The sequence below is a fragment of the Bactrocera tryoni genome, chromosome 3 (genome assembly GCF_016617805.1).
Source record: "Bactrocera tryoni isolate S06 chromosome 3, CSIRO_BtryS06_freeze2, whole genome shotgun sequence".
NCBI lineage: Eukaryota > Metazoa > Arthropoda > Insecta > Diptera > Tephritidae > Bactrocera > Bactrocera tryoni.
This window is the reverse complement of record NC_052501.1, coordinates 58632015-58654915: the sequence shown is the minus strand read 5'-3', so window position 1 is coordinate 58654915 and position 22901 is coordinate 58632015. Positions and strand designations below refer to the sequence as shown.

General features: G+C 34.6%; 1 protein-coding gene across 7 annotated transcripts in view; it reads left to right on the top strand.

Moving 5' to 3' along the window:
- The window catches only part of LOC120773079 (sodium-dependent neutral amino acid transporter B(0)AT3), a 59129-nt gene extending 37280 nt beyond the window's left edge, over window positions 1-21849 (top strand). For 5 of the 7 annotated variants that reach the window (XM_040102024.1, XM_040102023.1, XM_040102026.1 and 2 more), the window contains exons 3-10: window positions 6433-6665; window positions 6733-7307; window positions 14516-14663; window positions 14717-15078; window positions 15327-15489; window positions 15547-15753; window positions 16005-16073; window positions 21552-21849. In XM_040102024.1, coding sequence (XP_039957958.1) covers window positions 6433-6665; window positions 6733-7307; window positions 14516-14663; window positions 14717-15078; window positions 15327-15489; window positions 15547-15753; window positions 16005-16073; window positions 21552-21749 — 1955 coding nt within the window. In that variant the 3' untranslated portion in view covers window positions 21750-21849. Of the gene's footprint in view, window positions 1-6432; window positions 6666-6732; window positions 7308-14515; window positions 14664-14716; window positions 15079-15326; window positions 15490-15546; window positions 15754-16004; window positions 16074-16934; window positions 17884-21551 lie in introns of those variants that run through there. The other 2 variants (XM_040102029.1, XM_040102028.1) reach the window with 2 other exon arrangements.
- Window positions 21850-22901: the final 1052 nt, after the last annotated feature.

The window sequence follows — 22901 nt, the reverse complement described above, 5'->3', positions numbered from 1 at the left end:
TCATATCACGAATTTAGAAGAATTTCCTATTTGTGTATATAAGCCAGTTTACTGGTCTCATACGAGTAGCATTGAAAATGACATGGCGCAAATTCTACATTTATGTAAGTATGTGATTTTATACGCATTCGAAGCAAGCGAATGCGAGTCACTGATGATGACAGAAATTAAATTTACACATGTTCCTGTATTTATGAATATCATATTAATTTTTTCTTACCTTAATAGTTGAATAACCAATTCTTCTGGTTAACAATAAGGCTATTTCACATAAATGTTTTTATTTCCTGAACTTGTCTTTCATTTAATTTACATAATTTTTAAGCAGATCTTTTTTTCTTAAGTAACTATAATTGTGCAAATACACATTATATACGCAATTAAATAAATAAACATTAATTCTTGTTCTTAAAATATGTTTGTTTTTCACTTATTTTAAAGGTTAAGGAACTAACCTATTTTTGCATACGACCGATGTCTCTTTGTACACGTTTTTTCTGGAACCAATCTAAAGAAATAAAAAATTTTACACCCGATATGGTTCGAAAGGTCTTTACAGGTGCCGGTGTTAAAATTGGACGTTGAGCGTGTCACCGCCAACATTTAGGTGAAAATCAATATCCAGGATCTATTCGACAATATTATCGAAATTCAACGAAATTCGGCAATATTATCGAAATTTATATATATGCGAAAATGGCCGTAATCAGTCATAAACCACGCCGATTCCTCATATAATGTTCTTTTTAATTCCACATGATTCTTTCATTTCAAGTATTAGATTAGATAAGTAAATGAGAATTGCACCGCGACCGAAGGGCGCGCTTCATTTCCAGTATACAAATCAATGCATCCGGATAAAACCTTGCACGAATAGTGCATTTAATGTAAAAATCGGACCAAAACTATTTAACCCTAAATACCAAATACGTGGACCCTAGTTCCTATTGTGAAATTTTTTTCGAAAATATTGGTCAATCACTGAATTCTAAGTTAAGTCTTCCTCCATACACTAGTCGTTGAAATCTTATACAAGGTGTGTTCCAAAGTAAACAAGACTTTTTGAATCTAGCGCCCCTGCTTTTTTTTATATACGAGAAGGAAACATCGAAAGCCTGGTCCCCATGTCAGTGTGGAACTTTAATCCGAACGAAACCTCCTACCGTCCTGTACCGTTCCCCCCGGTACCACCGTCAAGTATTACGTCGGGAGGATGGTTGAGTGACACTCATGCGTACGTGGTGGTCAAAATGCATTCAGTTACAAATTGCATTTACTTGGCCGCCACCTCCGTTGGTCACGATAACCCCCCTCGTACATCGTTCATCGCCAGCCCTTCCCGTCACGTCAATGTTAGTTACATTTAACGGCTCTCTTCTCCGCCGCTGTTCGCTAGCACGTTGGCGATTTCATAACCCTGGCTGCCACTTCGCAAGCAGCTTTCCACTTCTCTACTGATTCGACCATTTGGTTTACCAAGTTATCAGGAGTTGGGTCTACACCGCACGAATTTTTTAGTGTTGCCTCTCATGATTATATTTCGGGCAATAGAAAGAATGTGTGTTCGGGTCAGGTAGGGAAGAGTGCCGAAACTATTCTCTCAATTATTGAGGGGGAGGTTGGCATTTGTCTACCAGTGGGAGTTTTCCCATTACCGTTTTATAAGCGAGTCCCCAAGCGTTGTTTTCGACAACGTCGCACAGTTTAAGGAAACATCCCTGCTTACTTTTTAATTGCCTGTTTTAGCAATTTTCTTTTGTCCTTGAAGTGTTTTTGGAGAGTGATGTATTCAGAAGTACCACGTAACCTTTGGTACAAGCGTCTTGCGATTGTCTCGAATATGCCATAATACAACTCATAATCGAGCGAGCAGCTTTGTTAGCCGACAACAGATTGTCGGGAAGTGTAGTTGGTCTGAAGGCTTCTTCAAAGAGGTCTGGGTCGAATGTTTTGAGTTGCCAGTTCCTTTTTTTGGGTCGATAAACTCTGTCGTGTCTCATCCGAGGCTGGTTGTTACTGTTCATTGGCCAATTAAGAAACTCTGTCGTGCGTGTGTAGTATTTATATGGAATATAATTGTGTAGTGATCGCTACAAGTGTCATGGTCGCTGGATAATACGCCTATATTCTTCGTCGCTAAGGCTAGGATGTAAGTAGCAGCTGTATATATTAATATTATTGACAAAACCATCTGAAGAGAAAGGGGATTACATTTCCATATAGCCGCTTTCTTTCGAGTGTCACTTATCCAGGTTACGCCTTGTCCGATTTTGTATGGTTCGCTTAGTAGAACCACATCAATTCGCTTTTCGGCTGACTGTTTTAAAAAGTCGTGTGCCACTTGGCAATGGTTTCCATTAAGTTGTAAGAACCTCATGTGACCTGTTGAGCTGCTTTCTTGTATATTGGGCACCTGACGCTTCCTGCTCAATTTCTTTTGTACCGGCTTTCAAGCAGAGCAAACATTTTGGTATGATATTGCAGTCCTTTGCCGGACTGTAGTCGAGACATTTAAAGCATCGCTGTGATTGCCTATATTCTCGTATGCGGTAGCTTACCCATCCAACTTTCAGCATTTTAGTCACTAGGAGCTGTCTAACTGCTTCGACCGGGAGTTTAATAAGTCTTTCTCCAGCTCTTGATTGACGAGATCGTCAGTTCAGGGTTTCCTAATTCTCTCTGCAGGGCAGAGGGTCAGAAGCTTAACGTGACTTGACCGTTCCCCCAAGACATTTTTTCATGGTTTCCTTAGAGTCGGTTGGAATCACTGCTCCGCTCAATTGTAGCAACATTTCACCACTTTGTGTTTTGCGTATCTTTGTCACGATAGTTCCGAATCCGCCGAGTGTTGAGTCGGACTTGATTTTCCGTAGCATCTCCGCATAGGAAAGGTCCCCGTTTTTTGATATTAAAATCTCTTGGGGTTGTATTTTTGGCAATTTTGCTGTCTTCTGGTTGCCTTCCTTAGCTACTATATTCCACTGTTCCTCCATTGTCTTTGTTGTTGTTGTTGCTTTATTAATGGACCCTTTCGTTGGCTGCGTGCCTAATTGTGTTATTGCTGGCGACTTTACAGGGGCTTCAAACATTTGCGCAGTAGAAATATCATTTTCTATTTCTGTTTGTTTGAACTAATCAATTAGGCTTGTTCTTGCTCGGGTTTTTGGTAAATTGATACAAGATCGTCGGCTTCGTTGTTGAGTTTGCTTCTCCGCTATTGGTTCGTCGCTGAGTGTAATGCGACCTCTTTTTGTCTGGGCGGTCGGGTGGATAGCCGACTCTCTAACCTCTGCTACTACTTGTTTTTACAATTGCGAAATTTTGTCTATTATGTTTCGCATATGCTGATTTACATACCTTTGTTTTTGGCCATGGGTCAGCACGATTAACTCTTCTATTAGTATGCCTAGACCATCAAGAGCGAACTCTCCTTCGCTCACACTTATTGCATCTTCGTTTCTAGTGGTGCCTTGTGTTGGCAGGTCGGCGCTGGCTTTATTATTTGCCATTGTGATGTTATTTGATGGAGTCACATCGTGAGTGGCCGTATTTGATGGGGTCACCTCTTCTAAAGTGTCTGGTGTGTCTGGGCGCTTTGTCGATCAGGCGATCGGATGGTCTTGTTGCTCCTTGTAAACGGGCTACAATCCTCATTGTTACCAAAGATGGCATCTGTTGCTTTAGGTTTAGCTGACATTTCTCAGCTATTCATATAGCAGTCCGCTAATCTAGCTGTTGCTCGAAAATTCCTCAGCGTGAAACGTCAGGAATTTCTCTTTGCGTGGGTTGTGGATTGTGGGATCTAAACAGGTATCAAAGGGAGAGCTAAGAAGATGCGCTCTTCGCGATTTCCCTTTTGTGCAAACCTTCTCCCAAATAAATACATATTTATTAAGTGTTTTAACACTCACCGCTTTTGTAGCTTAATTATGCTCAGTTTTTTTTATTAGCTTGAGCTGATGTGGACACTGTGTGTGTTTCCGCGCTCTTAGGAACTAATTTAGAATTATTTCCTATCGTACTTGATGCCATAAACGGAGCACCAAAAAAACACGTCACGTCACTAACTCGCCTCTAACTATTATTCGCCCCTGGTGGCGCCATCTATATGTCGACTAGTGCGTTAGAATCTGCTATCTTTATCGATTTTCCAGGGAGAATTTCATGACATTTCACCTATTGGAAGTGAAGTTATTGCGTTTTAAGTGTCAGTATGTTTGTGTTATCGGTGCGAAAATCAGCTTCGAACAACATTAAGTTTTGTTTTAAAATTGGTAAAACTTTTACCGAAACGTTTCAATTGATGAAACTAGTTTATGGCGATGATTACCATAACAGCGTTTTAAAGTGGTCGTGAGGACATAAATGACTATCAACATGTGTGCCAACCAAAATCCATGATCACCGGAAATTTCAACGAAACTGTGCGTGAATTAATCAAAAATTAGTCGAAATCATCATTGAAATTCACGGAAATGGAATTAAACATCTCCAAAACATCGATTTATCGCATTTTGACTGAACAATTGGACTTACGAAAGGTGTGTGCAGGGTTTGTTCCGCACAAATTGACTGACGACCAAAAATTGCTCAGAATCCAACATTCGAAGGACATCTTGTGACCGATTATTTGACCAAAAATCACATTTTAACCATTAACCACTCCCCGTATTCACAGGATATGGCACCGTGCGACTTCTTCCTTTTCGGAAAAATGCATCTGCCCATGAAAGGAAAGCGTTATGCAGACGTAGAGGCTAACCAAAAGGCTTGCTACGGCATACTGGTGGCCATACCGGCCAACGACCTAAAACACTCGCTCAACATGATTTTGGACCATGCAAAAAACTGTATTGAAGCAGAAGGATACTATTTTTAAATAATAGATTTTGCCGAAAAACCATTTGTTCTGTTATTTTTTTTAAGTCCTGGTTACTATGAAACTCACCTTGTGCTGACGAGTCGTAGAGAAATGCTTGGTGTTATATTTTTTGAATCTTGAATTTAACGAACCATTCCGACACATACTATATTATGATATTAATTCTCATTCCTGCACATTTGATTTATCTCATTCACTTTTCGAAATTAAAAATACCATACTGCTTTCTCTCGATAAAAAAAACCGTAAAAACTGTTTATAACGTGTTTTAAATCTTAGTTGTTGAAATTTTTGATTCTGTAGCTGAGCAGTGTTAGATCCCGACGCTTAAAATATATAGTAGAAATTCGGAAGAAAACTTTCCTGATAATAGTATGCTTGTATGTAAAAAAATATGTTGAATCGGAGAAATAATTACCTTGACCACATATCTCTAATACATGGTTTGTCCGGAAAGTAATAAAACTTAGTCGTTTAAAAAAATGTATTAAACCAATCGTTACAATTCTTCAAAAACTTTCAAAATATGCAGAAGGAGCGCTGCCAGCGCAATTTCTGAGTATTAAAGGCGTCACGGAAGGCATTCTCCGGAATAGCCTTAAGAGTCGAGTTGCATGCTGCTTGGATCCCATTTCATCGGCCTTTTCAGGCAAGGAAACAAAAAAGTCCAGGGACCCACATCTGGGCTGTATGGCGGCTGCGGAAACGTTGGGATCTCGGCCTTGGTTAGGTAGCTGTTCACAAGAAAGGCGGCGTGAGCCGGGGCGTTGTCCTGGTGCAACATCCAATCGGCTGCGATCTCTTGTCGGACCCGATTGACCCTTCGTTTTATAATATCTATTTTCAATGAAAATGGATAGAAGATAAACATTGCGGTTATTAGCCGCCTAATTTTTATAAAACCATTTTTTATTATTATACAAAAACATATCAACAGGTTAACATAACATAACATCATAACATACAAATTCTTGTTTTATTATTGAAAATTAAAAAAAAAATCAGTGTTGGTTGTTTTTCATTCACAATAGATTAAAATTGGGCATTTATAACAATGTTGCCCACGAGAACGTCGCTAATGCACTAAAATTGTGAGGATTAAATGGGAGTTAGCAACGAAGTTCTCTTCACTACCTCCTGAATTAATCAGGACTAACGCTGCTGTCTATCAATGCTATAAGCGAACATTTTTACTTACCACAATTTGTCGTAGTGAGAATTTTGAACAAATTCACTCTAGTCAACTATAATACATATCTACATACTTGTATATCAGTAAATATATAAGGTTGAGTGAGTTTTTCTGAACATATTTTAGTTAAATGTGAAAAATAGTTAATTTCGGTCCAGATGTCCCTATAAATCTCTTTTATCAAATGTAAAGATTTTCGTTCTTTAAGCTGACTTTATATGCTTATATTATTTAATGAAATTGAGGGAATATCTTTAGAACATTACAATTTAAGCAAAAAACTTGCAAATTTCGAACTGTCTCTTTCACTTCAATCCATCATCTTGTACTAACAGCTTGTTCAATATATGTTTTTCAGGTGCTTTTCTAATACCGTTTATGGTGATGTTGATACTGGAAGGTGTGCCGTTGTTTCTAATAGAACTGGGTATTGGACAACGTATGAGACTTGGCGCACTTGGTGTTTGGAACACTATACACCCTTGGCTGGGTGGTATTGGAATATCATCCTGTATCGTAACCCTGTTTGTAGCCTTATATTATAATGTTATAATAACCTGGGTATTCTTCTATTTATTCAACAGTTTTCGAGTGAGTTAATGATTAATATAAAAGTCACAAATTAAATTACACGTGAATTCATTTCTTCCTTTTATAGTATCCTTTACCCTGGGCTTCCTGTCCTACAAATGGCACGGTTGAAGTAGAGGAATGTGCCCGTTCATCAGAAACGGCGTACTTTTGGTATAGAACAACATTAGATGCCGCACCATCGATGGATGAACCAGGCGGCTTAAAGTGGTGGATTGTCCTCTGTTTGTTCCTATCTTGGACAATTGTATTTTTTATTGTAATGAAAGGCATTCAAAGTTCCGGCAAGGTTGTGTACTTCACATCGCTTTTCCCGTATATTGTGTTGACAATTTTTTTTATACGAGGAATTACATTAAGAGGTGCCAGTGCTGGTCTTATACACATGTATACACCGAAAGTGGAGAAACTGGCCGATCCGACAGTATGGTTGGATGCAGCGACACAAGTTTTCTACTCTTTTGGTCTAGCTTTTGGATCGCTTATAGCATTTGGAAGTTACAATCCGCCCAAAAATAATTGTGTACGTGATGTCCTTTTAGTATCGGTGTGCAATGCTATCACCGCCATATACGCAAGCGTCGTAATATTTGCCATTCTCGGATTCAAGGCAACGGTCAATGTGGATCGTTGTATCGAACTGTAAGTGTCACCAGAAAACGTTGGTTCCATCTGGTTTTTGCAATTCAATTTCTTAATACAAGCGTATTCGCAGTTCGCAACCATTTCGAGCTAGTCATAATTATTTGTTGTAGCTGCACATCCATTATAGAAATAATAGGCATACGGAGAATGGAAGGGTGTGTTGTGAATAAATCATATCAATAGAGCTTTGATTCTTCAATTAAAAGACAAAGCAGTGTATAATTGAAGCAATTGAAATTCACCAATTGTTTATTTCCAAAGAGTGCACATTAGGGTCGTACATAGAGACGAGCGTGTATGCTATTCCAATATCAATTTTAGTATTTTGCAATGTTTTCTCAACTTTAAACTTCGATAGGAAACTTTTTTTTGTTTAATTCTATGTACTAGTTCTTACAAGATTCGTTCGAGTTAGTATATTTACATTCAAATAAAATGGAAACATATGTTATTTGATTTTATTACAAATATACACATTTATGTTTCCACCTGTAATGGTTTTGTAATAGCATTTATATAATATATAAATCTATATAAGTGTTTGTGTGTCCATTATTTTCCAAGTTTATTTATTTTGTGCAAACTTCCGCTGAAGTTTCAGATTTTGCTTCTTCCCGTAAAGAAGTTAACATAGGATTTTTGTTTCTTTGCAATACATTTTTGAGCAAGGAAAATAAACTTACAACTTTGAAGAATAGATATTATAATATAAAAATTCTCACTTTACGTCAAAAAATATTCTTTTAAAGTTATACGCAATTAAAATTATACAGGCGCTTGTAAAAATATGTAATTAGCTTGTGAAATAGCACCAAAATATACAACAACACTTAGTTGAAACTGCAAAAGTAAAGAAATATTCAACCCTACAAAATAAGATATTCTTGAACATAAATAGAATCTTGTTGGCGACATTGAAATTACACCTTTGATTTTTCCAACCCATATGCATATTGGAAGGCACTTTGATTATGAAAGCATTCTACATATATGTATGTATATTATGATGAGTGGTCAAATCCAAAAATATATGGCACAAGTTACTATGCTTACACACAATTCAGTGAACTTATAATATGGGTTCAATAATCTTAACGCGTTGAGTTTTGATTTGATATCTTACATATTGGCATTGAAATGTTATTTCCGTATTCATATGTATGTACATACATATGTACATTGCTTATGCGTTTATGTGCCTACTACAAAGCTGCTATAATCAGCAAAGCATAGGACTGGATTGTCACAACTAAAATTTGCTGTGGATGTCGTATAATTTTTGAGTAATACTTCTCCGAAGCTCGCGTTCGTTTGAATTATTTATTAGAACATGGAGAAAGGATCAAGGATCTTTCCTCAAAAAAATCAAATTTTGCACTTCTTATACTCTTATCGTATAATGGTAATATAATAATTGTTCACCTAACGATTGGCTGTATCACTTAGAACTAATCGAGTTAGATATTGCGTTATATACATACATATGTATATATCATAAAAATTATCAGGATGACAAGACGAGTTGAAATCCGCTGTACTGTCTGTCGGTCCGTCCGTGCAAACCGTAACTTCAGGAAAAATTTAAATATCTTGATGAAACTTGGTACATACATATCGATCGGACCACTGACGCGCCTACAAAACGCTATTATGTAATCTCCTGCAACATGTTGCTACAGAATATAATAGTTTTGTTTACTTAACGGCTATATGTATCACCTAAAACTAATCGAATTAGATATAGTGTTATGTATGTATAAATGATCAGTATGATGAGACGAGTTGAAATCCGACTGTCCGTTCGTGACTGTAGATCTTGAGTAACTCTTTTCTTCTTCTTTATTGGCGTAGACACCGCTTACGCGATTATAGCCGAGTTAACAACAGCGCACCAGTAGTTTCTTCTTTTCGCCATGTGGCGCCAATTGGATATTCCAAGCGAAGTCAGGTCTTTCTCCACTTGGTCTTTCCAACGGAGTGGAGGTCTTCCTCTTCCTCTGCTTCCCTCGGCGGGTACTGCGTCGAATACTTTCAGAGCTGGAGCGTTTTCGTTCATTTGGACAACATGACCTTGCCAGCGTTGCCGCTGTCTTTTAATTCGCTGAACCATGTCAACGACGCCGTTAATCTCGTATGGCCCACCATTCAATCGACTGCGATACTCGCCGTTGCCAATGCGCAAAGGACCATAAACCTTTCTCTTGAAAACTCGCAACGTCGACTCATCAGTTGTTGTCATCGTCCATGCCTCTGCACTATATAACAGGACGGGAATAATGAGTGACTTATAGAGTTTGGTTTTTGTTCGACGAGAGAAGACTTTACTTCTCAATTGCCTACTCAGTCCGAAGTAGCACCTGTTGGTAAAAGTTATTCTGCGCTGGACTTCCAGGCTGACATTTTTGAAGGTGTTTATACTGGTTCCAAGATAGACGAAAATATCTACGACTACTAAGTTATGACTGTCAACAGTGACGTGAGAGCCAAGCCGCGAGTGCGACGACTGTTTGGTTGATGACAGAAGATATTTCGTCTTGCCTTCGTTCATCGAAAGAGGGGTCTCTCATTCGAAGCTGGTTGTTTCTTTTCATTGGGTGCGTTTTTTACTTGGCGGGTCCCAAGCCCAGCGCAAAACCCTGCGGAGGAGATGTTTCGCCTTCTCACTTTAGCTTGCCTTCAAACGGATGTTCTTAGGCTACCCAGAGGATATTTGGTGTAAGACCGGAAGTCGTGAGCTGCTTGAGCCATATGTAAAAGAATCGTTTCTGGCCACTCCCAAATGAATGGCGATCAGAGAACTTTCCTCACTTGCGTGAATTTCTACACATGACTCCATTCTCCACTTTAGATATTGTAAAAAAACTTGATACATACAAAGGTTCATTGACAAAAGTAAGAACGAGTTTTTAGATGGGAGTAACCAGACCACTTGCCCAAAACACGCCATTAAATAAAAACCAATAAAATGACATCACTAAGTACTAAATTTAAATATAGAACTGTAAATTTACACAGAGGATCACAGTAGCAATAGGTAGAGTATAGGCTAAGCATCTTTAAAAAGTGGGCATGGCTCTGCCTAATAGGTTCAATCAACATGCCTCTCAAACTGTTCAAGCCAAAATAATATATTTCGCTCAAGATAAATCCTATAACAATCCCTACCGACGGTGTGAAAATAAATGAAATCGGATTACAACCCTGCTCACTTTCATACTGTTAAAACTACTAAAAGCACGATTTATTAATAACCTAAAACTCCAGAGGCATTAAATTTACCACCGAGATGGTATTAGACAAGTTTATAAGGGCCTAGTTCAAAAGGTGAAATCACATTTCTCGTGACCGGCTTGACCGATTTCAACAAAATTCGGTACATGACATTATTTTAACATTTCAATCACACAGTGTGTAAATGGAGGATATCGGACTATAACCACGCCTACTTCCATATATAGCACAATTTTAAATTGCTTTCGATTCTTTCACTTTCCGGTATATAAATCTAGGAACAATGTTTTACTCATGACAGTGCATATTTGTGCCCAAAATTGGGCGAAAACTTGACCGCATATTTACCGAATTTTGTTTTCAAGGTTTTTAAATACCCGGTTGACATTACTCTATTTGATTGGTGATTGTATGTAAGGAATCCTTGGCCTTTAAATTGCACATGGTATTGGCAAAAAATATAATATATAAAATTGGGTCTATACTTTCTACTATATATCTAACATAAAATCTTCAAACTTAAAATTAACTGAATAACATTGGATATACTATAGTTTAATGCCAAAAGTATGTGAAGTTTGTCGTCTTTCCTGCTAATGCAAATTAGCGCTGTCGTCTTCAAGGCAATATGAGTTATATATATATAAAATCATTGATTGCTTGACATTTTGCATCGTAAGGGATTTGACTGGCTTTGGTTCGGGCAAGTTGCAAGAGTAAAATGTTCGGTTACGTTCAAAGTTAGTTCTTCATTACTTGTTGCATTACATTAAATTTTACCGATGACTGTCGACGTTGGTCCTATTACTACTGCTAGATATTTGAGAATCCCGCCTTAGTATTGAATTTATTTATTTCCTAGTACAAACACGGCGAACTACACAAGTATGTATTATCATTCTGTATTAACTAATGAGTACGTTTGATGACGACTATAATGCCAAAGTTCGAAAAAAATCAGAGCTAGTATAGCTCGACTGATATCTGCAAAAAAAGTATAATAACTTCAAGTCGAAGATTAACAATTAATTTTTAAAAACCTTTTTCGCATAAGTTCATAGATGAGTAAACATATATATATAAGGATAAAAGAAACGTTCATCACTCTAATATTATAAAATTGATTGTGAAAATAATGGAAAGTATGTGCTCGTACTGCTAATTCGACTATCGCTCTAATCTTTTGCGTTCTAAATTTCGCTATAACCAATAGAGGCCACCAATTGTAGGCTTCTACTACTTCTTTATAAAATTACCCAAAAAGTTAATATAACAAAAGATAAATATATTTTAAAGTTAAACATTTCATGACGACGGATCAACCATGAGGAAAATTTTTCATTTTTTACAGCGTAAATAGATCGTTATTGTATAAAATACATTTGGCGCATTGAAAGACGTAAACCACGGATGCACCTGTTTAACCGCTATAAAAACTAAACTATTCTTTCTATGAGAATAGGTTTTTTGCCATTGTGGTGTCAGTAGACGATGAGGAGTACAAAAATATCTCTCGATTATTAAACGATAACATATATGATTTTTTTTATTGAAACGTAATAAATGATGGTTTTACATTTCATTGAAATCACAACTAGTGATAAATGTAAACTAAGAAACAATATTTTTCTCAATTTATGAAGTAAAACAATAAAAGCTGTAATATGAAGCATTTCTGTTTTTAACTAAATATAATGATATTTCTTATTTTCTTGGATTCTTAATAAATCATGAAACGTTGTTCTTTTCAGTCTGCGCCTGCTATTTCTAGTCTCTCCTAGTTGCCGGTCTTTGGTGTTAACATGATTTTGGAACCCTTTTGCATATTTCGATGCTGTTTCGCGAATGACTTCCCGAATCATATTTAAATGAAGATCACGATGCAGATCCGAATTGCGGATGTACCACGGGGCATTTACCATCTTTCGCAGAACTTTGTCTTGGAATCTTTGCACCGCTTTGATGCACCGCAACCCCATAGTTGAATTCTATATGTCCAAACAGGTTTCAAAGTTTGATTGTGGACTAGGATTTTATTTGACGTTGTTAAAGGTGATTTCTTGCCGATCAACCAGTTTATTTTCTGGTATTTTAGTTTAAATTCTTAAACTATTTTTTTGTATGTGTTCCTTCCAAGTCAACTTTGCGTCCAACGTCATACCAAGACATATCACCGAGATGGAGTAAGGGATTACTTCATTTCCAATATGTAAGGGGATGTTCGTAACACTTATGTTAGTGAAGTTTATATGGATAGACTTCAACTCGTTTAAAGTAATGTACCGTGTCCATTCTACAATTTGACTTAGTGAAGATTGCATTCAGTGCAATGACTCAACTTCATTTTTGCCGGTCGTAATGATGCAGGTATCATCTGCAAAAGTGGCAATAGCGCAATTTGGTGGCGTAGGCATGTCGTTAGTAAACCAAATGTATAAGAGTGGCCCCAGGACACTTCCTTGAGGTACACCTGTTTTTATCGGCTGTACTGTATGATTGTAGATATATGATTGTCCCATCTTGATTCTGAAATAGCGGTTGCTCAGGTAAGGGTCAACTAGATCGGTTAAATACCGTGGAAAGTGAAGTCTTAATTTATGAAGCCATGGTGCCATACTCTATCGAACGCCTGGGATACTTCAAGAAAAACAGCTGTGCAACTGTGCTTTTTTTCCATCGCATCTTCGATTATGCTCGTTATTCGATGATCTTGATCAATTGTGGAATGTTGAGATCTAAATCCAAATTGATGAATTGGTATAAGTCCCTTTTCTGCAATTATGTTCTGAAATCTTCTTATGATTACAGCTTCAAGTAGTTTGGACAAAATAGGTGAGATTGAACGATATGACGAGGCTTGATGTGTGCTTTTGCCAGGTTTTTGTACCATAATGATTTCAGATACTTTCCATGACAATGGGACATATCTGAAATTAAGGCAAGCGTTTATTATCATCGTAAGCTTTGCTATTGGTTTTCCCAAGCCGAAGCCGGGAGCCTTTTTTGGTTTAAGGGGTTACATACGTCCAGCAGCACCAAAAATGCGCCAAAAGAAAAACTGTTTTCAGAAAGGATAACAATAGAAATAAATATAAAGAAATTGTATACAATGTTTATTGGTACTTAAAGTTTATAAAAAAATTTATTTTAATTTCACGTGACCCAAAGTACAATGAAAAAAGTTGCTCCACGGTCTGCATCATTTATCCTTGAAATGTTGATGGATTTGTAAAAATAAAAAAAAATTCTTGTTAAATGAAGTTGTAGTTATAGTCTGTCGAGCCGAGTTTTTTAATTTCGAAAAATTTTCCAATTTACGGAATTTAGAAAACAAGTATGCGTTTTACGTCATAAATATCACAATTTAATTATGTTTCTAAAATTTTTAATAAAAATATCGAAAATCCGGCTCGACAGACTTTCTCTATACATTATTCATCATACTTCATCTATTACATTATCGAATAAAAAAAATCGCATCAAAAAATTTTAAAAACTTTATGAGTTATCATGCAGACCGTGCCGGGAAAAGTAGTTTCGAGAAAAACTTTAAAGACGGCGCACTTAGCCTAGCTAGCCTCGAGCGCACATGTTCTCAAGGCTGTATCTCCGAGACTATTTCTCGGATCAACTTCAAAATTTAGGACAGTATTCTAGAGGTGTTGTAGAATTTAATAAAGCAATAAAAAAAAATCGATTTTTTGAAACCCGTAAACCAATGTAACCCCTTAAATCTACTTTTAATAATATTTTCTACTTCTTTATTTGTTGCTGGTTGGATTTCACCCACGTATTGCGATTCTTCCAATACTTCATATATAGAATATGAAAAATAAAATAAAAGGTGGAAATTATGATTTTTTACTACTGTTGGAAATAAAAAGGACTAATAGTTAAGCCATAATTCCCTTTGAAATTTTGAAAATGAAACTATAATTAGTTAATTATTTTATGACACTTTTTATTATCAACAGTAATAAGGACATCTTAATCAAACATGATTTACTTCATTACAAGAATGCAACATTTGAAGAATACGAATCAGTGATGGCAAAAGTTAACGGTAGCGAGTCCATCAACTTGGAACTTGAAGAGTGTAGCCTATCAAAACAACTGGACAATGTATGTTTGCATTTACGTATGAGTTAAATAATTTTTAAAAATGTATTTTGCAGGCTGCAGAGGGCACTGGACTAGCGTTTATTGTTATTACTCAGGCTATAGTGGAGTTACCTGGTGCCCCATTCTGGGCAGTTCTGTTCTTTACAATGTTACTTTCTCTAGGCCTAGGATCTCAAATTGGCATACTGGAGGGAATGCTTTGTACACTTTTTGACATTGATATCATTAAACGGGTTAAGAAACAACATGTGACAGGGGTGGTATGTCTATTCTGCTTCATTGTCGGTTTCATCTTCTGTACAGGTGCCGGTGAATATTGGCTCAAAATGTTTGACTCATTTGCGGGCACAATTGGCTTGGTTGTGGTCGCATTGATGGAAACAATTGCAGTGGTATACGTCTATGGACACGAGAGGTAAATATTTTATAGTTTATTTGACATGCCAATAAAATTTAACACTCTCTTTTAAATGCAAATTTCCTATTACTAACGTTAGATGCTTATATTGAATGTTTGTATTAACAATTATTTTAGTTTAAAGAACTTGATTCAAAGTAATAAATTTACGGCTCAATCTCTGATTGAATATTATATTTACATACAAAACTTTTCTGATTTCAGTCTATTCAATTACAAATATTGTATATGTATATATCATGTAGATTTACAGAAGATATTTATCAGATGACTGGTTACCGACCCGGCATATACTGGCAATTAACTTGGCGTTATATTGGCCCAGTCATTATGGTGACCATTCTAGTTTCCTCAGTCGTGTTCATGGTCATCAAAAATCCAACGTATGGAGCCTGGAATGCACAACTCGTAACGAACTCATTATACGTGAATTAATTATTTTTATTTATTTCAAATAATTTTTAGGGAGCTGTTCAACAATCCAATTATCCAACATGGGTAATGGGAGTCGCATTAGCAATGATTCTTGCTGGTGTTTTGCCAATGCCCATTGTGTTTTTGATGCGAAGCTTCCAATGCCTAAAAGTGGATCTAGACATCCATCAGGGCTCAATAAGGAGAAATGAGACTACAGCATCGACAAAGGAAATGATCGATAATGACGACGATGAGGTGATTTTAAAACAACTATTCAATCCATTTACCATATATTTATTTACATCTACTTATAACTAAAGCTATTTTATATACGAAACAATTTTGCTTCAGTTTTGTATAGTTTATTGTTGTGTGTTTTTTTTTTGTCAATCGGATATTACTGTTTCAGTTCGCCCATATTTATTGCCTTTATCACGTAATGTTTTCGTTGTGGATAACCTATTTCAAAAAGTGACTAATGTATGTTTGAACATTTTTAAAATTAGGTTATGAGTCCTGATATGCCTCCTCAGAACTTACTTGCAGCGACAAGGTTCACTATTGGAGACTTTGATGTAAGTTAATAGGTACACTCCAACCAATAAAACAGCGTTTTTACCCGATATTTAGCGAATGGTAAATTAGTAAGCCTCCCCAAATTCAATCTATGGAAAGCTATAAACTAGTATTACTATTAAAGACTGAATCTAAAATTTACTAAAAGTCATTGATTTTGTTATAAGCTTATTGGCTTTTTATGATGAGAAACAAGATTTAAGATAAAATGGTTAAGAAGTGTGATTGAAGACTATAGCAAAATATGGGAAAAGTTAATGATATACATATATTGCCTTAAAAAATTTCATCCCAAAATCCTTAAAATTTTGTTGACCTGTGTGAGACTTCTTTAAACAGAAAGCGCTTTATAACTTTTTGTTTTAAAAAATAGAATGACGGAATAAACATCCTAATTTCAAGAAAATTTTTGAATGTTCTCATTTCCATGATCTAGGCGCTAGAATCCATCATTTGTTCGGAGGCTGATATAAACTGCGGAACGGTCTGCATCTGAATAAAAACAAGGAAAGAAGTTTTCTTTATTCTTTTTATAAGTTAGCCACCCAATCAGTCTTAAACACGTTATATATCGAAAGTTAGGAAAGCTCAGCCAATGCAGCAAATCTAAAGATTTTTTTCTTATTTTATCCGATCTCCGCTTTGACTATTATGAAATATTTAATGAAACTTTTGAAATCACAAGAAAATAATAGCATTTATGCTGTTTTTACATAAATGCAGGATATTGTCAAACTGAGTTTTCTGACCAGTTGAAATAGTTTAAAAACGCTGTTTTATTAATTTATGTCTTCAGGCTACGACAACAAAACTTTTTCAAATACTTTCATAACGAAGCTTTCTTAAAAAATTTTCCACAGAATTAAACTGCACATGAACAAATGCAAATCCATTAAGAGTAACTTACCTTAGTGATAATTGAAATATAAAGTAATAATATTAAACGGAATTAACTTAAATAAAAAGGCAACTGTTACCTCCAAATAATTTGTATTAAATGAGCGTTTTACTGAACTAAGTTTATTCATCAAATATTGTAATAGGAAAAAATGAAATAAACTTAGAAAAAGGAAGACGCCCAAGTTATAAATAATAAATGCAATGTTTAATATAAAATGCATATATAAAAAAATTCATCGTGCAGCAACGCGCCTCCACAAAACTAATACTCGTACCACTAACGATTGTTCATTAAAGTTATCGAAGAAGCAAAAACAAAAAAAGCAATCAACGTAAAAACAAATAAAAAATGCTGTCACCACTGTTGAGGCCTTTTAACTACGAAACGTAATCTTTTATCATAATCGAAAATCGCTCAACTTTAAGGCACCGAAAAACTGAATGTAAATCTTCAAAATACAAATATCTATTGGCACGAATAACAGCAGCTAGCAAAACGACGACACTTAAATGCTTTTATAGCCGCACTGTCATGTTTATTTTAGTGTACTAATCATAACAAACAATTTGTGTGGTCTTCATGTATGGATCTGTAAATAGCAAGTTAGATAAAAGATCGGTGGAAACGGAAATGGAATGTATGTATGTGTCCATGCTTGCACTCATTAGTTAAAATAAAAGTAGATATATGCCTTTTAATTGACATTGTTAGTTCAAGTGTATATGTCCAATACATATAATACATGGTATTTTAACCATAAAGCAAGTCTTACATGTAAAATAAACGACGAAGAGACGATAAGCTTAAAGTTCAAATATTTACTATTATGAAATCGATTTACGGCTTAACTTATAATTAATATTAAAAAAATAATAAATACCTTTGCTGAAAGGACAACAGGATCAAAATTTCTATAACCGTTTCGAATATTTTGTCAATTGCTCTGAAACTTGGAATATTCTAAATCTAACACTGGTGATTGCATCTTTACAAAATGTTGAAGAAACTCTCGTTACTAAACACCTTTGTGTGAATAAAATATTAGAAGACACTGCGTATTAAAGGTAAATTTGCAATTTATTTACTCGCATATTCATTTTTACATTGTATCGGTGTTCTGAATGCTTTGTTATTACAAATTATCCTATATAATAATTACGTTCGTGGCCACGCAAACCTTACCTCTCAAAATTGTGAAATATTTGACTACATTTTATAACGGTACTTTTTGCGGTATAGAAATTTTTTATTTAGAAATAAGTAAATGACATATTATTAATCAAAAATATTAAAAACTAAAGCAAAACACGTTCAGCTATAGATAAATCCATTGAAAGATAGTCAGCTTTGCAAAATGAGTTCAAATTGTAAGAGACTGGCATGCGATGAAAAAATTAAATTTTTTATTTCTTTAATTTATTTTCATTTACACTATATTTGAAACTAATAATTTTTATTTTATTTTATTTTTTTAATTGAACTACCTACTAAACATGTATCACTTTAAAAACAATCAAATCGGCCGCTTTTGTACTATAAGCACAGAAAAGCTATTTTGTGTTTTACTCATTAAACGTATTAAATTAAAAAACTATAATTAGAGTTAGATAATACAATAAATAAAATAAAAAAACAAAATTGAGAAAATCCCGAATGAACAAAAAAGTCCAAAAAAATGTTAAGAAGGTATAGAGGTAAGGTTTGCGTGGCCACGAGTGTATATATGTATGTATATAACCCACATGTTTACAAAAATGTGTGTCATATTGTGTTAAGGGTGCACTCTCATGTGAACGTATACATTTTACCAATTTTTATGAAAATTTTTTATGCGACAACAAAATTCAATCATTTTAATTTTTCAATATACATATTTTTATTTGTATTTTGAAATGTACAAAAAAAATTTTTTTTCGTTTTTTACATTTTTAATATATTTTTTTTTTTAAATCAAAGTAGTCCCCAACAAAAAAAGTAGTTCACTGGTCATGGTGATAGCGGCTGTTCATGTTGTCTGAAATAAAAAAATCGAATGGATTATTATTCAGTAGTTCTGCGGCTATCGTCCCTACCAAATATAATCAATTTCATAAAAAAAAAATGTCGAACTTCAAAAAAAGTCACGAAAATCTTGTTTTTTTCGTTAAAAATCGTTTAAAAAAATATGAAAATATTTTCGAAAATAAACAATTCTGGTAGGGACGATAACTATAAATGAGTAGAAGAACATATGTAAATTAAAAAAAAAAATATGAAAATATTTTCGAAAATAAACAATTCTGGTAGGGACGATAACTATAAATGAGTAGAAGAACATATGTAAATTTTAAAGCAATGGGTTGAATACTTTTTTTTTAGGACCATGACAGTTTCAGAAAATGATGATTCGAGAAAAATGCGTTTAGAAACGTAGCAGCTGCAGACTTGTCATGGCGCCTGATAGACAGTCGCTTACGACACGTTGGCGACTATGAGCTGTAACTTATTAAATACTATGAATTTCGGTCTGAATTTTTCACAGCATGTTTTCAATAGGTTTTACTGTCAAAATATAAAAAAAACGATTTTTCGAAGTGATTACATGAGAATACCCCCTTAACATTTTCACATACTCTAAATATAATTTCTTATTATGTAAAAAAAATAACTTATTTTTGCATGGTACGAGTAGATTCAAAGATCAGTTGATTTTAATGAATTAAAATTATATAAAACTTTAAGTGGCTACTAGGTCAGTTGTAAAATGCTTAATGCATGATTGTTTTTAACACAAATGCGAATGAAAATACAGGCGCTATGGTAAAATAATTTCATATTATTGTTCTTTCTTTTTCATTTCTTTTGATTTAATTTGTAATTAGTAAGTATTACCAAAATAAATGTAAAAAGGTAATTATAAGTAACTATTACCAGATAAGCACGATCTTATCTAGATTCGCGTGGAGGAAGACAACGCCATTGAATGATTACGTCCCAAACACATTTCTACAGATTACGAAGTTACAAATACACCAAAAAAGTTATTCTCCCGAAATCACTTTTTACAATCACACAGAATATCCGTTTTCGATTTTCATTCAATCCTACTTTCTACGAATTTTTTATTAAAAGGGAAAGGCAACATTAAAGTTATCCTGTTAAATTCAATTCAGTAAATATTTAATGTAGTACAGTGTGCTAACTTCCTTCTATTCTATTACCATTATTATATGATCCAGAGTACACGAGTTTTGTTCACCTAACGATTGTATGTACACTGAAAACTAAGCCAGATATGGCTATATATGCATATATAAATGATCTGGATGACGAGAAAAGTCATTCCGTGCCAGCTGTAACTTGAGTTCGTCATTAACCGAAAACCTATAAAGTGCCATAACCAAACACAAAATCAGACAGAATCTTCTTGGAACAGAAGATCGCAGTAACAAGAGGTACCTGTGGCCTCTAATAAGTCTAATATACACATCTCCTAAGCAACTAAAGCTACAACAACCAAATTTGCTGAGCGCAAATAACATAAGAACTCCTGCCAACAGTGTAAAAATGGATGGAATAGAAGGAAAACCCCACTCACTCCCCATATAACGTACTGTTAAAAATACTAAAAATGTCAAATTTTACCTCCGAGATGGTGAGAGAGCTTTATAGAAGCCAGTGTGAAAATTGGACGATGGGCGTGGCACCGCCCACTACTTCCCATATAACACTATTTTAATTTTCATTTGATAATTTCACATAAAGTACACAAATCAAGAATTAATTAATATTACGGGATAAAATTTTGCACTAATAATTTTTTTAAAGTATGCCACTATATGACAAAAAAATTTCCAAATCCAACCAAAACTGTATAAGCCCCTAGATACCGAATATGTGGACCTCAGTATATATAGTTGACTTCTGTGCAACAAAAATGGGTTGAATCAATACTTCCTTGAGCCCCCATATACCTAATATAAAGATAGACTAATATAAAATAGACAGAATATATTTGAGTTATCTCAATGAAAATTACAGAACGTGTTTTACCCATAACATTTAATAATCGTTTCCGTTTAAATATTACTCGCTAGAGACCGATAATAAACGCGTCCGATCGCTGCTAAATTCAAAGTGCTATAGGTAGAACCGCGGCCTCCGACGCTCTATTTATAGGCACGACAAAAAAATGTTATCATGGGATATCCATAAGAGATAGACATATACCATCGCGGAGTTTTCTGTAGACCTTTTCAATGGGTACAATACATAATACATTATTTAGTCAAAGATTTAGTAGTTTTAAAGACTTAAGCATACAAAGGGGAATAGGGACAGAAAAATCGACTTTCTTTTATAATACGTATGTATTGATGGATATGTATTACCAACATGGTGTGTTCGCAACCACTTCTAATCGAGTTCGCTTTCAATAAAATTCATTCACCGAAGGGTCAGACTTATGGTAACTTATATTTACATTTTTACTGGTTTTTAAGATAATATTTCAGATGATGATTATGAGAAACATATATCCGTACATATGTACTCAGACAGAAATTTCTATAGGTATATTCATGAATTTTTATTTCAGGATGACGAAGATGATTATAGTGGTCCCTCCTTGGGGGGGCCCGTTAGAACACGAAGCGACTCTTCGGATGATGAAGATGATGACGACCGGCCTGTGACGATGCGAAACTCCAATCTTCGTTCCAAACTGGCTGTACCAATTCATCTAAAAGTGCCAACAAGTAAACGCTCATTTAAAATGGAAGTTTTCGATCTGTAATATACTTAAGTTTGGAAGTAATTAGTAATTAAGATGTTATGCTTGATTGTTTACTTTGAACTTTAAACTATAATAATTTTAATTTGTCATTAACTCTGAATCTAAATTATTAAATTGAAATAAGGATAGTTTTTTCATTACATACATAGTTAACACCATTTAAAATTAAAAAATATATACATTATTGACGCTCAAAGTAAAATCAATGTTTAAATGAATGAATATGTATGTATATACCCCTACACTCGTTACCACGCATAACTTACCACTCAAAATTTTCTAGTATTGTGCATATTTAACATTTTATAGCGGTACTTTTTGCGATATAGAAACAATATTAAAAATTAAAAACAAAACACATTCAGCTATAGATAAATCAATTGAAAGATAGTGAGCCTTACAAAATGAGCTCGTAATGTAAGAGACTGTCCAGCGATGAAAGAATTAAATTTTTTATTATTTTAATTTATTTTCCTTTACACTACATTTGAAATTAATATTTTATTTTATTTTTTTTTAATTGAAACACGAAGTTTAGTAGGTGTATCACTTTAAAAACAATAAAATCGGCCGCTTTTGTATAAGCACAGAAAAGCTCTTTGTGTTTTTCACATTAAACGTAATAAATTAAAAACTATAATTATAGTTAGATAATACTTATGATTACTAAAAACATAAAAAAACAAAATTGAAGAAAATCCCGAACGAACGAAAAAGTCCAAAAAAAATTTAAGAAAGTACAGTAGTAAGGTTTACGTGGCCACGCGTGTAAAAGAATGACAATGAAAATATGCATGCGCACATATGTATGTCTATATGTATTTATCGAAGTCTGTGTTAAAAAATACTTAATTAAATATATACACCCTGATTCACTTGAATAGGTACATATTTCATTTTGAAGATTCCAGCATACTATGTCTCTTCATTTAGACATGGCAAACGGCTCCGTTTTAGCTTGGAGTTTTAATAAACATGTCTTAGTTGAATATGTTCACACTGTGATGCGCTATTTAGAAAGCTGGTCCGTTTAGGAAAAATTAATAAAATTCAGGTCTTTTTAGTGAATATAGGACTAGAAGATGCCATTTCTGATGTCGAAAAGGCCAAATTTGGAGCTTTTGCGGGTCAAAGCCTTTCTGCGCTAACGAT